Genomic DNA, 14,365 nt, shown 5'->3' with positions numbered 1-14,365 from the left:
GATATTAATTTGAAACATTAATTTGAAATATTAATATTTATAATTCACGAGACTTAAAATAAATACATAATTAGGCTAATGTCAATTATTGTAATCTTAAATACATACTGCATACGCACTACCGGCGCAACGTTGAATGTCTCTGAACAGATTCACGCCCACTTTTAGGGGAATAAACTAGACTCCCATAGACTTCAATACAAAATAGCGGCACAAAACAACGTCCGTAAACAGCCGGCAGGCTTGAATAACGTAAGAAATCACCAACATTAAACATGTCAAGTAATTATATGTCCAGCCTGCCTGCCATAGAGCTTGAAAGATACATCCACACACTTAATTTGGTCAATTTAAAAACATGTCCCTTAATTCTCCCACTGTCAAATTGGTGTAACAACTCCACCCAGTGTATTCAGTCAGTGAATGATGTTTTTGAATACGGATGCTTTCGGAAGCTAAGTCAGGCTAGTTGAATGGCTGGACAGAAAAGTGCACTCAGTAGCCTACTCTAAATATAAAGACATATATATTTAAAGATGTTTACTTGCAAAAACGAAGTAAAATCATTCACTTGTTATACCAATTTGACGCTGGGAGAATGAAGGGAGATGTTTTTAAACTGACCAAATTAAGTGTGTGGACGTATCTTTCATTGGACATATAATTACTTGAAATGTTTAATCTTAGTGATTTCTTAAGTTATTCATGCTGTGTACGGATGTTGTTTTGTGCCGCTCTTTTGTATTGAAGTCTATGGGAAGTCTCTAGTTTATTTTCCTAAAAAGGGGCGTTGACGAAATGGACAGTTAAGATCTCGGATGTGCCGGTAGTCCGTTTAACGAAAAAAACGGTCATGTCTGTTGTTACAAAAACAAAAGAAAAACAGTTTGCATAGCTCAGCCTCCCTCACCTCAAAGATGTTTCTTTTATGTTGCGTGTGGATCATCGGTACTAGTAAGAAAAATATTTATAATCGAATGTTTTGTCATGTATTATGAACCTTACAATCATTCGTTTTGCGTTTTGCAGTTGCACCTGGTAGCATAGAAATTAAATAATAATTCGTGGATTCATTCTTTTTCATTGTAGGCTATATTACAATATGTTTCAATGTTCATGTTTGTTTTTAAAGGTGGTATTATAAGAGATATTATAAGTTTTATGTTTATTTATTAACTACTTTGTTAAAGTGAATCTCTTGAGTAAGATCCCAGTAATTGGCATGCTGTTGTTGGCGTTTTTATCATTTGTTGCCTCATGATAATGATTCAACCCTGAATACAAGCTACAAAATCTTTGTTTTTAGTTTTTGTAAATGAGAACATATCTTACATTAGACCACATTCTTTTAGCCTCTTTTAGGGTGAATGTTCCTGACAGGTGTTTGGTGGCTATCCGGGGTCGTCCAGCTGTACTGGTCTGTGAGTTCACACCTGATCCTGACCTGTCCAGCCTAGTTGTTACCTGGCAACGGGACTCACGTGTCGTTCACAGCTTCTATTATCAACAGGACAAGTTGGATCGCCAGAGTCCAGAATACCATAATCGGACATCATTGTTTATTTCAGAGCTTGGTAAAGGAAATGCCTCCCTTAGAATAAATTCAGTTGGACCTAAGGATGTGGGTCAGTACCTGTGTCAAGTGAGCAATGCTAAAGGGACGGGAAGAGCCCAGATAGAGCTGGACTATGGGGGTATGCTGGATTTATAACAAAGACTATAAAATATATATGTATAGCCTTAAAAGGATTTTGATTATAATAAACAGAAATAGTTTTTATGCCTTGTTGTTATTATTATAGCTTGGCAAGAACTTTTCTGAACTTTAAGTAATGGTGACTTCAGTTTTTTAACTAATATCTAATTATGTGTAGCCTTATTTGAATATGTGCAGATTTGTGTAGTCAATTGCCTGTAATATCCAACAACGACAGCTTATTCGGTACAGAATTATGGAGGAAAGGACATTCTTTGGGAGGTTTTTAAAATGACTAAAAGTTACTGTTGGTGCATCTTTGCTTTCTGAGGATACTAAACTAAACTAAACTCTCTGATTGTGTATATGTGTTTCTCAGCCCTTTACTCTGAACCTAGGTTTAACATTCATGTGAACTCCACAACCGTGACAGTGCAGTTTGAGACGGAGGGATTCCCCAAACCTGAGGTGATCTGGTTGGGGGAACATGGCCAGAACCTCAGCTATCACCTGCAGCTCTACGACCAGACAGAAGATGGGCTCTATTTAGTTAAGAGCAGCTATGAGGCCCAGAAGTCAGCGGTTAATGTCACATTTACACTGAAGAACCACCTCCTGAACCAGAACCTTCAGAGACCTGTGACCTTCAGCTATGGTAAAGACCCTCTTTCACTCTGAAATAAGAGTATGTCAGAAGGTATTCACTATAGAATTATATTATGGAATTTCAAAGCTGCAAAAATAATAAATAGCCTAAATAAATATTCAAAATGTAATTTCTTTATTTATGTATAATTGCATTTCATATTTAGTTTTAGTGTCATATTTATTTCATATCCACGTCCCGCCTTTTTGCCCATTTTCTGTTATCCGGGAGTGACGTGCGATGACGCGCTGCCAAGATGGCAACGGCCAGCTCGTCCCTACTTTGCTCTTCAGAACTGCTCATCAGAATCCTATGGGTGACGTCACGGACACTACGTCCAGATTTTTTTACAGTCTATGGTTTGGTCACACCACAAGGTGTCACTGTGGCCTCAAAACTTCAGCACTGCCACTCTGAGCTTGATTGCTTTGTCTGAGGTAAAACACGCCCCCTCATTACCATACAGACAGAAATGTATAAATAAATAAATGTAAACATAAATACATATATACATAAATAAATGTATAAATAAATAAATGTATAAATAAATAAATGTGGAAAAAAAATACATTCCTTTGTATAATTATTTATGTGTTCATTTATTATTTTGGCAGCTTTGGAATTCCATAATTATAGATTGGGGTTATTGAAGTAAAATTGTGATATTAAAATTCAAACCTATTCACCATGAAAATGGAAGTATAACAGCCATAATAGCCATGATTTGTCCATAATGATCGTAGGCTGTGTATAATAAGTGACATTGAATAAGTACTAAATGACTGAATGGGTTTAAACTCTGTGAAATGAACAGCTGCGGTATTACCAAATTATCCAAAAATGCGAGGGGCTTTGTGAATTCATTCCAATTCTGCAGCCTGCAGGCCATGTTCAGTGTGCATAAGATCTTGCTTATTTTAATAAGAATAATATAGTCTGTTAATGAAAAAACAACACTTCTCACATTATCTCATAGTAAAAGAATGAAGTTTTGCGAGGAACTGGTGACATTAGAAAACAAACTTAGATCTGTTGTCTTAATAGCTCTTTCATAAAGACAACCACAAATGGAGGAAATGAACACAATGTCTTTTTATTTAACCAAGAGAACGAAAGAAATGGAAACATTGATAAGCCCATAGGGTTTTAACACACGTTTTATTTGCTCAACCAGCAGTAAGAATTTTTTTTTGATGAAATTACTGCTATGTGCTAACATGAGGAAGAACAGATGTTGTGATTTCTTCTAAAAATAGTGTATGGGAAAAAAGCAGCTGCAGCATCAGGTTACTCTCGATGGTTTTGTAGCAAAAAGTCATACAACTAGTTTGGTTTGAAGACCTAGTTTGTGCAGTAACCGTCAGTCAAGTTACTTTGTGTCATTGAATTGAATGTAGCTGTAATTATCGCATTTAGTAAAAGAAAGTCAACCAAAAACTATTTTCACAGGTCACTACATTTTCTTTATGGACTGAATAAACAAACATTTATGAAAAGCATCACTACCTCTGTGTGAGCATATGTTTCTACTCTACTGGATATTCAGTTCAACTGCTGCTCAAGGGTGACTTCAGCTGTTCAATACACAAGCTGTCTGTGTCCTTTTTTCTTGTTGTTATTGAATATACGAAGCTTGTCTTATCTTAAGCTTGATTTCAATTTGTAAATCATCTAAACCCATTTTAAGAATAATTACGATTTGAGGTAGGATGCTTAATATTCAGTGTATGGACACTATTGGATGAGAACTGAGATAGATGATGACATCACTGTTTTCTCCAGAACTGCTTCATAGCTGAATTGAACTCATTTCATAATTGATTCACTTTAGAGTAACTGACTTCAGCTGAACAATGACACTGTTGTCTTTTTAGTGCTGATTTACAGCAGAATTCTGATGCATTATTGGTTGTTCATTTCCTGCTTTTTTTCCTTTTCAGTTTCAAATGAGGATGGAGGTAGAAGCTTGAAGATGGTGGCAATAATTTCTCTGTCAATAATAAGTGTCATTCTTTTTGCTGTTGTGATGTTTTTACAATTTAGAAAATCAATAAAACCCTACCTGTGAAGCTCCAATTTACTGTATTGATAAAACAAAACCATATAATTGTACTAGCATGTGTAAAATTAATGTGGGGAAAAAAAATCTCTGAACCCCAAGTAGATTTACACAAACTGAGAAAGTCAAAAAAAGTGTTAGGTCTCCCCTACAATTTGTTTTTGTTCATACAACGAAAGTCAGTGGTGTCCAGTATTGTTTTGGATCTCAAAAACTCATTGTATCGACAAACATGTGTCAAAATATCTTTATTGTTCCACAGAAGGAAAAAAAAAATGAATGCATATTTAGAACGACATAAAGGGGCATAAAGAATGACAATTTCCAATTGTGTAAACTAAAACGTTTGAGAACCAGGAAATAAACTAAGATGATAATCAGATGCCCTTGTGAAATTATATACCTGAGGGTTGAGTCAGCTTTCTGTACAAAGATTAATTTCCATTGAGTTGCCTGGAAATAGATAAAACCTTTTTCCATTTGCTAAGATACACATATTTATTCAGGAGGAAATTGCAGGAAAGCAATGTTGACTTGGAATTTTAGCACTTTTATTATCCCCATAAACCCTTAAATGCAGTGTACTCGCATAAAACAGCTCAATTCATCAAAGCCATTGCCTAAGCTGTCATCATGGCAGTATCCTCCCTAATTATTGCTAGTCTATAGATTACAGACAATTATGTGCTGCATGTAATAGCTGTGTCAACAATGACAACACCAGAAAAAATTCTGTTAAAAGGTGACCAGTTGATACTGTAAACACTGGGTTTCTAAGGGATTCTACAAAGACACTTATTATTCAAAGATGTAAAGACAGAGTGCAACGGGTAGAATGTGTGTAATGACGTTTGGCTTTACAGATTCTAACCATACTAAAAAAAAAATTTTTTTTATTTAAAAACGGAAAATTCTATTGAATTAATACACTACATTGTGCCCTATTTTTATGGATAGCAGTAGGTAAAATAATAAATATTTAATTTAGTACAAAAAAAAAAATGCACAACTGAAAAATAATTAAGCAGTGAACACAAAAAATGACTTTCAGCAGACCCACACTCCCTCTTACAGTCTCTTTTTTGTTGGCATACTGTTCATTCAAGCATTCTTGAGTAAAATTATGTTATCTGAAGAATCCTACACAAGAATGAACAAACATTTGCTCCGCTTGTGTTTCATATGGGCTGTGATGTAGTGTTTGAAGTCCAAACATGCACGCAAAGCATTAGAAACAGCTACAACAGCAATCAGTTGACAGTGGAAAATCTCCGTTTGGTTCGCTTACGCACTAACCAAATGACAGCAATGAGCAGAAAAACACAAACCACAGACAGGACAACTGCGATGGTGCCTTGATTTGTAGTTATGTCCTCATCTGAAACAGAAAAAGAAGCTTTGCTTTAATATGTGGTACGTGCTTCAGATTGTCAATTGCACTGTCAAGATGAATATTATTATACATTATATCTCACAATATAAAAAGCATTTAGGATTAATACTTCAAAAAAGGCTTCAAAACCTTTCAAACCCTGGAATTCAGTACATGCACTCAAAAAAAAAAAAAGGTTCTATATGGCACCAAAAATGGTTATTGGCTCGTAATCATAGAGGAATCTTTTTAAGTGCTGTATAGCACCAATTTTGGTGCCTCAGTGTTTCTTCACTGGTTCTTTCACTAAGGTGCTATATAGCACCGCTACCATACACAGAACATGTTAAGATATGGTGCTATATAGCACCAAAAGTGCTTCCTCTATGATTATGACGAATAACCATTTTTGGTGCCATATAGAACTTTTTTTTTTTGAGTGTGGATATATTGGAGGTGCACAATCAGTCATTCAAATGACAACTAACCAAAACCATGCAGGCTAATATCTTTGTGAATAAACTAAATAATGTTGTTTTATTATTAATATCACTGACCGCTTTCACGTTTAAAATGTCATCTACTGTGTTCTGTGTCCACTAGTTGACCTTTAGAAATGCATGTCCATCACAGTAGAATTTCTCAAGAGCTCCACTTATGGAAATGTGTGTAGATAGTAACTAAGCTACAGACAGACTGGCTTCTGCACAATATTTAACAAGGGAAAACAGTCATATAAAGTTAGAGATTACAGTCCTATGATACATATTTGAAATTTGGAGACAATTGAAACAGTCATTGTGTTTTCCCCAAAAAAGGCAAATGGCTTCCATGATTTCATGTAAGACACAATGTCTCTGTTGAAAGATTTCATGATATTTTAGGTTAAAAAATCACTCTAGCCTGGTTTCACAGACAGGGCTTAGACTAAGCCATGATTAGGCCTTAGTTCAATTAGGGCATTTAAGTAGCTTTTATAAACGTCTTAAGACAAAACAATGGCACTGACATATTTTAAGATATCTCAGTGCAAGTTACTTTCAGTTAAAACAGCTCAAATTTTCTAAAATCATGCATTTTAGTCTAGGACTAGCTGAAGCTTTGTCTGTGAAACCAGGGTATGTGTCTAGCAAGATGCTTAATTCACCTTACTGTCCATGCATAAAACGTGATACTGAGAAACCAGACATAATAAAGTGCTCGTGCTATACATTTTCTGTCATATTTGCAAAAGTAATATGAAGATTGCACAAAGTAACATTAATCTTTAAGAATTCAATTAAAGTAAATAGCATGCACAACAACACTGATACAACCATTGATATCTTACATGATATAGTTTGTCTTAGTGTGGACGGAAGGCCAAAGTGTAGAGAAAAGGTGAATTTTCAAGTGTCTTAATGTGGATGTAGCCCAGTACACATTTTGGAACCTGATTCAACTCATCAGCTTGTAGAACAGACTCCAAGAGCTCAAATGGATTGGTCCTAAACCAAACCACTAGGGGTTAAATCAGATGGAAATGATAGTCCAAATCAATAACACTTAGGCAAACCCTAAACCTAACCTTTAAATATTATGGGTTCCCACTCTTTCATGAACCCCATATTTAAAGGCTTTTTCAAGGCCTTTTAAAGCTCCTTTTATTTTGTATAAAGCACAATAATGGTGTTTGTTACTGCAGCATCAACGACCAAAGGACTTGTGCCTATCATTACAGCAGTTTTCAGTGATAAAATCCAATGAGGGCTGGTACAGTGTGTGTGTGTGAGAGTGAGTGAGAGTGAGAGTGAGAGAGTGGGTTTGAACCAGAGATGCAGTTTGTAGCTTTCTTATTCCTGCTTTTAATATTTATTTCACACTGATTTGAGTTTTCTTTTGTTATGAAAATGATTGTTTTTAATGAACCCATTTTATGAATAGCCATTATATACAACATTTTGCAATTAAATAAAATAATATGGATAAGGTAATTGTTAGGCAATAAAAACATTCACAATTATTTGTTAAACACCTGTACAGGCAGTATCTGCAGGGTTTTAAAAAAATGTAAGGAAAAAAAATGCTTTATGGTAATATCCTAAACCATAAAATGACGATTTCAACAACAGTTCAATTAATAAACTAGTACAATAACGACAAAGTATTTTTTATAAAATAATATATTGAATAAAATGTTTAAAAAAAACATTAAAAAATGTAAAATGATTATACATATTAATTGAAAATATGATTATATATAATATTCTAGATACTTTATTATTTAAAAAAATTGTTTAAAGCACACTAGCATTTTATCAATCCACCGGTTAACATTTACTGTATGAAAATATGGGTCTTCAAATTGAACAAACAAGAGACTTGCTGAATGAAAATGACAATAGATGTAGAGATCGCGCTTTTAGTAGAACAGCAGAAATACAAAGCAGTGCTGCGCTTATTAACACTACTTTATTAGGTATTATTCGTTGGAACTTTGATTAGCTAATTTTTAGCTCAATACTGAGCCAAGCATCATTGAATTTGCACTTCCCGATTCATGCACTTGCGCCGCTTTTTTTTCTGCTTTTTGGCGATTAAAAGGCCAATTTTTGTAATAGCGTCCTTCTACTCTAACAAAATTTAATTCAAACACTATCAAGGACCTACATTTGCTTTCGCAGACTTTCCAGGCATTGAATCCATGTATCTGAAATTCCAGTAGGCTACTTTCAAGAAGCGTGGGAACACTGAATCGTATTAGTTGATAGGCATGCTTTTCCAGGAACAACTTATCTTAATCTTGACAAACCATTTAAAAGCAACAAATTGTTCTCAGTTTAAATACTTTACACAGCTGTTAATTGTCTTTTGGTTTCAGAATGGGTGTAGCCACTAGTTTATTTACCAACACCTTCTTTAAATTCTATAATACTTAGATAAATGCAGTTTGCTTTTGTTCTTCTACATTGGGCATAGTTTACATGCGTGTCATCACCTCTATCACTGACATAAACCGTTTAACACACACCTTTCTCATTTATCACAAGTTTTTATCAGCTATGCAATTCCATTGCTCTTACATCAGCTTTCTAGCTTAAAAACGTTTGTAGATGAAACAATTGAATCACTGTCTTACTCTTTTTACTTGTAACTATTACGTAATTACATGGTGTGGTAAGTCTAAAAACCTAAAGCAGACAAAGGAGTTCTGTGTTATTAAATACCACGAAAAATATGGCAACAGATCACTAGAGACATGTCAAACATGCCTTAAATTCATAGAGTAATGATTGACACGTCTCTAACCGCCACCTCCCCACACACACTTTGCACACAGAAAGTCATACCATAACTGAGGAACACAGGTCTCTGAAGGTTCTGGTTCAGGAGGTGGTTCTTCAGTGTAAATGTGACATTAACCGCTGACTTCTGGGCCTCATAGCTGCTCTTAACTAAATAGAGCCCATCTTCTGTCTGGTCATAGAGCTGCAGGTGATAGCTGAGGTTCTGGCCATGTTCCCCCAACCAGATCACCTCAGGTTTGGGGAATCCCTCCGTCTCAAACTGCACTGTTAATGCAGAGGAGTTTACATGGATGCTCAACCTGGGCTCAGAGTAAAGAGCTGAGAAAGAAACACATGATCAGCTGAGTTGTATTGAAATATACCAAAGTAAAATGTAAAAAGGATATTGATTGTTTTAATCACTAAAGTAATTTCTAGCTTATAAAATGTATTTTACAACAAAGCATAACTAGAACACTATCCCCTGGTTTCACAGATAAGGTTTAAGCCTAGTCCCAGACTAAAATGCATGTTCCTAAAATATATTAGTGCCATTGTTTTGTCTCAAGATGCACACAAGTACTGTTTTTTTCCCCCCCAAGAAAAATGTATTAAAGCTACCTAAATGCCATAATTGTATAAAGGTACTTAATCTAAGCCCTGTCTGTGAAACCGGGCTGTGAAATCACACTTTTAAAATATATTTCAATACTTCAAGGACCACTAAATATTCAAGGACCTTTTCATGACTATGGGAAACATGATACGGCCACACCCAAACCACTGTTGACATATTCTCAATTCTCAGGATACCTAATCCTCAAAAAAAAAAAACTTAAAAGATAAAATGAAACAGTAAGTTGAATAGCTAATAAAGTCCAGCTGTATGCTTTTGAAATATTGGCAAATCATTATTTTGTCAATCAGACTATACTAGAATTTAAGGTCAATAAATTCAGTAAATATTGTAAATTTACTAGCAGTGTAGAATAAAAGTGCAGCAATCACAGTCTGAGCATTTTAGTATGGTGATCCCGTCCACATAGATGGAAGAATGCTTATGCAGGAATAGTTAACGAAATGTAATTTGGCTGTAATGGAGCCGATTCCGAATAGGAGCCAGTTCTCCGTTCCAAAAACTACATTAAACACTGGAATTACTTAAAAAAATTATATATATATATATATATATATATATATATATATATATATATATATATATATATATATATATATATATGATCAACATTTATGATCAACAAAATCAATGAGCTGTCAAATAGGATCAACCAAGTTATTTTTGTTGACTGAAAACTAAATTGGGAGCTTCTGGAAACATTGTACAGCATATTCACTCCAATATTCATCATACGCATACCTCCATAGGTCACTTTCACCAAGGCTCTTCCTGTTCCCTTTGTATTGCTCACTATGCAGAGGTACAGGCCCGCATCCTTCGGTCTTACTGCTGCAATTCTTAGTGAGGCATTTCCTTTATGAAGCTCTGAAATAAATAATGACGTCCGATTGTGGTATTCTGGACTCTGTCGGTCCAATTGGTCCTGCTGATAATAGAAACTGTGGACAACCTTTGAGTTCTCTGATCTTTGCCAGGTAACCACCAAGTTGGAGAGGTCAGGATCAGGTGTGAACTCACAGCCCAGTACAGCTGGACGACCCCGGATTGCAGGCAGATGCTTATCGGGGACAATCACTTCAAATGAGGCTGGAAAGAGGCAGCAAGAATAATTTAGAGTTGCAAACATTTACAGTTTAAAGGGGTCATATCATGAGAAATCAAGTTTTCCTTCATATTTTTACATACATAAACTTGATATATTACGAAAAAACAAACATTGGACCTGACAATAATGGTACCACAAAAATGTGCAGACTCAAGCCCTTTGCTAGCAACTATCTGTAATATGTGACCCTGGACCACAAAACCAGTCATAAGGGTCAATTTCTTTAAATTGAGATGTATACACCATCTGAAAGCTGAATAAATAAGCTTTCCATTGATGCATGGTTTGTTAGGATAGGACAATATTTGGCTGAGAAACAACTACGAAATCTGGAATCTGAGGGTGCAAAAAATGTACAAAATATCTTCATGGAACATGATCTTTACTTAATATTCTAATGATTTTTGGCATAAAAGAAAAATCGATAATTTTGACCAACATGCTTTAATGTCCGAAAACATTCTTTTTGTCAGACAAGCTCAGTGCGACTCGTTTTCCGTCAGTTTATTTTTGTGAATTTAAATGTTGGTAAAGGATTGGGTGATTTAAGGCCACGAAGGATACATCCAATGCATCCTTCAAAACCGGCTGAATGAAGGACGCGAAACGAAGGCTGCCTTCCAAGGATCCTTCAAATTGAGATGGCCTTCAGCAAAGTTTGATGACGTGGCAGCCGAGATGTGCAGCCTTCCGTTTGAGAAACACCCAAATGTGCAGTGTTGGAGGGGTCTCCAGGAACATCATTGGGAACCACGGATCTATACTAAAATCTTTTTATAAACTTCTTTTTCATAAGGGGCCAGGTACACAAGGTCACTGAATTTAGCTTTATGATGCCAGGTTTCCCTCCTTCTCCAAATTAATTACAGGGTACATAGCCTAAAAAGAAAGACGGCATTAGTTAAATCAGTAAAATTAAAGACTGCACACCAAACCATAGTGAATTTAAAATGCCAAATATAGACTGATAGGAAATTTGGCATTCTACATTCACTATTTGCTTGTGTGCCTGGCCCCTTACGAAAAATACGTTTATTCAAGTGTGCTATTAATATACTTCTTTTAAACTAAAAAAATAAGAAAGTATATTTTCAGTCTACTTTTTATGTAGCCTACTTTTCAGAAATATAAAATTCTAAAAATGCAAAAATTGCACTTTAGAGGCTACTTGACTTATACTGACAGAAATGTCTATTTGGCCTACTTGTACTCTACTTGTACATTTTTTTAAAGAATATATTGATCAAAAGTATTCTAAGTATACTTGGCAGTTGTTTAATCTTTTGATTGAGAAGCCTCTTTTTTCACATAATTTGAAATACTGTCTTATAAACTTACATTGTTTGAAAATACTGATTTATAAAGCATGTTACTAATTCTGAGTATATGCATGTTTGTGTAAGCTAGTGCACTGGTAGTGGACATAGGAATTTACTTCATCTACATTACATTCTTATCTACTTTACTCTTTTTTTCTGGCTAGATATGCTTTCACTGTTATGCGGAGTAGGGGGCACTAGTAGGCTATTACAAATCTTCTGAAAGAGTTTTTTTTTTTTTTTTTTCATCTTCTGAAAGAGTACATAATCTCCGGATCAAAACACAGGTGAAGCAGAAAAAAAAGTGACAGGAGATTTTTTTTCTCCTTCATCTTCTGAAAGAGTACAGAATCTCCGGATCAAAACACAGGTGAAGCAGAAAAAAAAGTGACAGGAGATTACTTGCGCAAATGTAAAATAATGCGATCGTCAAACATTAAACAGCATATAAGTTCAAAACTGCCTAATGTTACCGAATGAAATGGAGACCAAGGGTTAACAATACATGTGAAGCTTTTGGGGGTGTTGACGGACTAATGATCATTATTCATCAATTCAAATTCATGTACCTACAATGTACCTACAAGTTCATGTACCTACAAGTTCACTTGTAGTACAGTTGCAGTACAAACGTAAAACTTAGTTGTAATCTAAGTTTTTTTTATACTTAAAAGTATAACTATACACTAAAAAGTGATATTAGTAGGCCTATATTTAATTCATAAAGTATACTTAAAATGCACTTGAACTTTATTTAAGTAGGCCTATACTTAAAAAAAAATTAACTTGAAGTAGGCTATACTTATTTTTTGTAAGGGTAAGTTCCAGCAGCAAGCACATTTTGGAATGTCCATGTCATTCACCGCTGAATATGCTTATGCTTTTCAAGTCATGTTCCAAATATTTTACTCGATTAGAGTCAGGGGTGAATGTCTATAATCAGTTTCAGAAAACTGAAAAATGTTAATCCCTCAATTAAAAATGGTCACGGTTTTGGCGCCATGTCACCCACAAAAAAAGCATGCCACCCACAAAAAAAGCATGCCACCCACAAAAAAAGCATGCCACGAATACATTTTTATCTAAAGTGTACTTGATTTTAGATGTATGCATAAAAGTGTGCTATATCGCATCAGACGCCTTGCGATTTCTATTCATTAAATGTAACGTTAAGCCTTACCCACAAGAACATCCACGAAGCACAAAAGGAGCCACAGCATCGTCGCAGGGGGGTCAGGAACATGGTTTAAAATATCGTGGAAGTTCAGTGCATCGTTGATCACATGCAAGTCAGAAATAAAGTGTCACTATTTGTGTGATCTGCAATGGTTAGAAGCTCAAGTAAAGTAAGTATCTGTAGTGATATCTGATTAGTGAGATCGCTACTGACTCTGGGTGTGTTCACTAAAGTTCAGTTACGTAGGCTACCTGCTATGCTGTGTGCAGGGGCGGGTCTAGACAATTTTTCGTCCGCCCGCGGGGGGGCGGGGGGGGGGGGGGGTGTTTGGCTGGGGCACAGACTCAGAGAGGGGTGGCACATTTAAATACATGTAAACAGTGAACCAGTATAAATAGCCCTACACTGAAGGTAATAATACTTTATATTATTGATAACAAAACGTATTATAATGCGTGAAAAGGAATTCAAAATGAGCAACTTCAAATGTGATTTGAAATAACAAATAAGTAGTAGAAGCACATGGCCTGTGGTAAATGCAATGCAAGCAAGATTTTTTCCATCATAGTTGTATATAGTTATAAACAAGATGGACCAACATAATTGACAACAGTGGAAAGGCTTTTGAGCTCAACAAGAAGCTGTAGCAGTGTTTATTAATATTTATATAACATTATAAATATATTCTTTTTGTTTAATCACAGGATTTTGTGAGACTGTGCTGGGGAGACATTGGTCCCTCTAGGCTAGGGGGTGCTCCCCAAAAGAAAATTTTGTTCATTTTAAATTTAAAAGCATAAATCTGGTGCATTTTGAGAGCAAAATTAAGTGACTAGATACATAGATACATGAAGACATTTTTTTTTTGTAAACAATTGTATACTTTAGTAGTAATTTATTTATTGGTTGCATAGATATGAATGGTGATGGTATAGGGCACATAAATTATAGTTCATAAATGTTAAAACATGTAGGAGTATGCATTCGAGCAAAAGAGGTTACCTTTGTTGAATTAACTTATTTCTAGAATAATTAGTGGGGGCCTGTAATACATATTTATTAAGTGAATATTTAGGCTACTAGGG

The 14,365-nt window shown here is 35.2% G+C and overlaps 2 protein-coding genes across 3 annotated transcripts; one reads left to right on the top strand and one right to left on the bottom strand.

Annotated features, from left to right (window-relative positions):
- The first annotated feature begins 843 nt into the window (after positions 1-843).
- Positions 844-4,780, top strand: LOC307141669 (V-set domain-containing T-cell activation inhibitor 1-like). The gene is made up of 4 exons (XM_079842047.1): positions 844-954; positions 1,353-1,694; positions 2,076-2,351; positions 4,283-4,780. Exons 1-4 carry the CDS (start codon positions 918-920, stop codon positions 4,408-4,410), a joined length of 783 nt encoding a protein of 260 aa, XP_079698173.1. The 5' UTR covers positions 844-917; the 3' UTR covers positions 4,411-4,780.
- Positions 4,635-13,533, bottom strand: LOC307141668 (V-set domain-containing T-cell activation inhibitor 1-like). 2 transcript variants are annotated; one of them, XM_079842046.1, is made up of 4 exons: positions 13,284-13,506; positions 10,418-11,663; positions 9,103-9,378; positions 4,635-5,779 (listed from the first exon to the last, which is right to left on the bottom strand). In XM_079842046.1, exons 2-4 carry the CDS (start codon positions 10,803-10,805, stop codon positions 5,652-5,654), a joined length of 792 nt encoding a protein of 263 aa, XP_079698172.1. In that variant the 5' UTR covers positions 10,806-11,663; positions 13,284-13,506; the 3' UTR covers positions 4,635-5,651. The 2 variants fall into 2 exon arrangements, with proteins under 2 accessions (XP_079698172.1, XP_079698171.1); XM_079842045.1 differs by having other exon boundaries at positions 4,636-5,779; positions 10,418-10,765; positions 13,284-13,533.
- Between the last annotated feature and the right edge of the window lie 832 nt (positions 13,534-14,365).

The sequence above is a fragment of the Gobio gobio genome, assembly GCF_949357685.1.
Source record: "Gobio gobio genome assembly, chromosome: 18".
Taxonomy (NCBI): domain Eukaryota; kingdom Metazoa; phylum Chordata; class Actinopteri; order Cypriniformes; family Gobionidae; genus Gobio; species Gobio gobio.
The sequence above is the reverse complement of the archived record's forward strand: the minus strand, read 5'-3'. Positions and strand labels throughout refer to the sequence as shown.

What these genes read in the sequence shown, in the direction of transcription:
- LOC307141668 (XM_079842045.1), bottom strand. Translation starts at nt 13,323, where the DNA reads ATGCTGTGGCTCCTTTTGTGCTTCGTGGATGTTCTTGTGG. An exon ending in CTTCGTGGATGTTCTTGTGG is followed by an intron (nt 10,766 to 13,283) that starts GTAAGGCTTAAC and finishes GCCTCTTTCCAG; the next exon opens with CCTCATTTGAAGTGATTGTC. An exon ending in GGTGAAAGTGACCTATGGAG is followed by an intron (nt 9,379 to 10,417) that starts GTATGCGTATGA and finishes TTTCTTTCTCAG; the next exon opens with CTCTTTACTCTGAGCCCAGG.
- LOC307141669 (XM_079842047.1), top strand. Translation starts at nt 918, where the DNA reads ATGTTTCTTTTATGTTGCGTGTGGATCATCGGTACTA. An exon ending in GATAGAGCTGGACTATGGGG is followed by an intron (nt 1,695 to 2,075) that starts GTATGCTGGATT and finishes TGTGTTTCTCAG; the next exon opens with CCCTTTACTCTGAACCTAGG. An exon ending in ACCTGTGACCTTCAGCTATG is followed by an intron (nt 2,352 to 4,282) that starts GTAAAGACCCTC and finishes TTTCCTTTTCAG; the next exon opens with TTTCAAATGAGGATGGAGGT.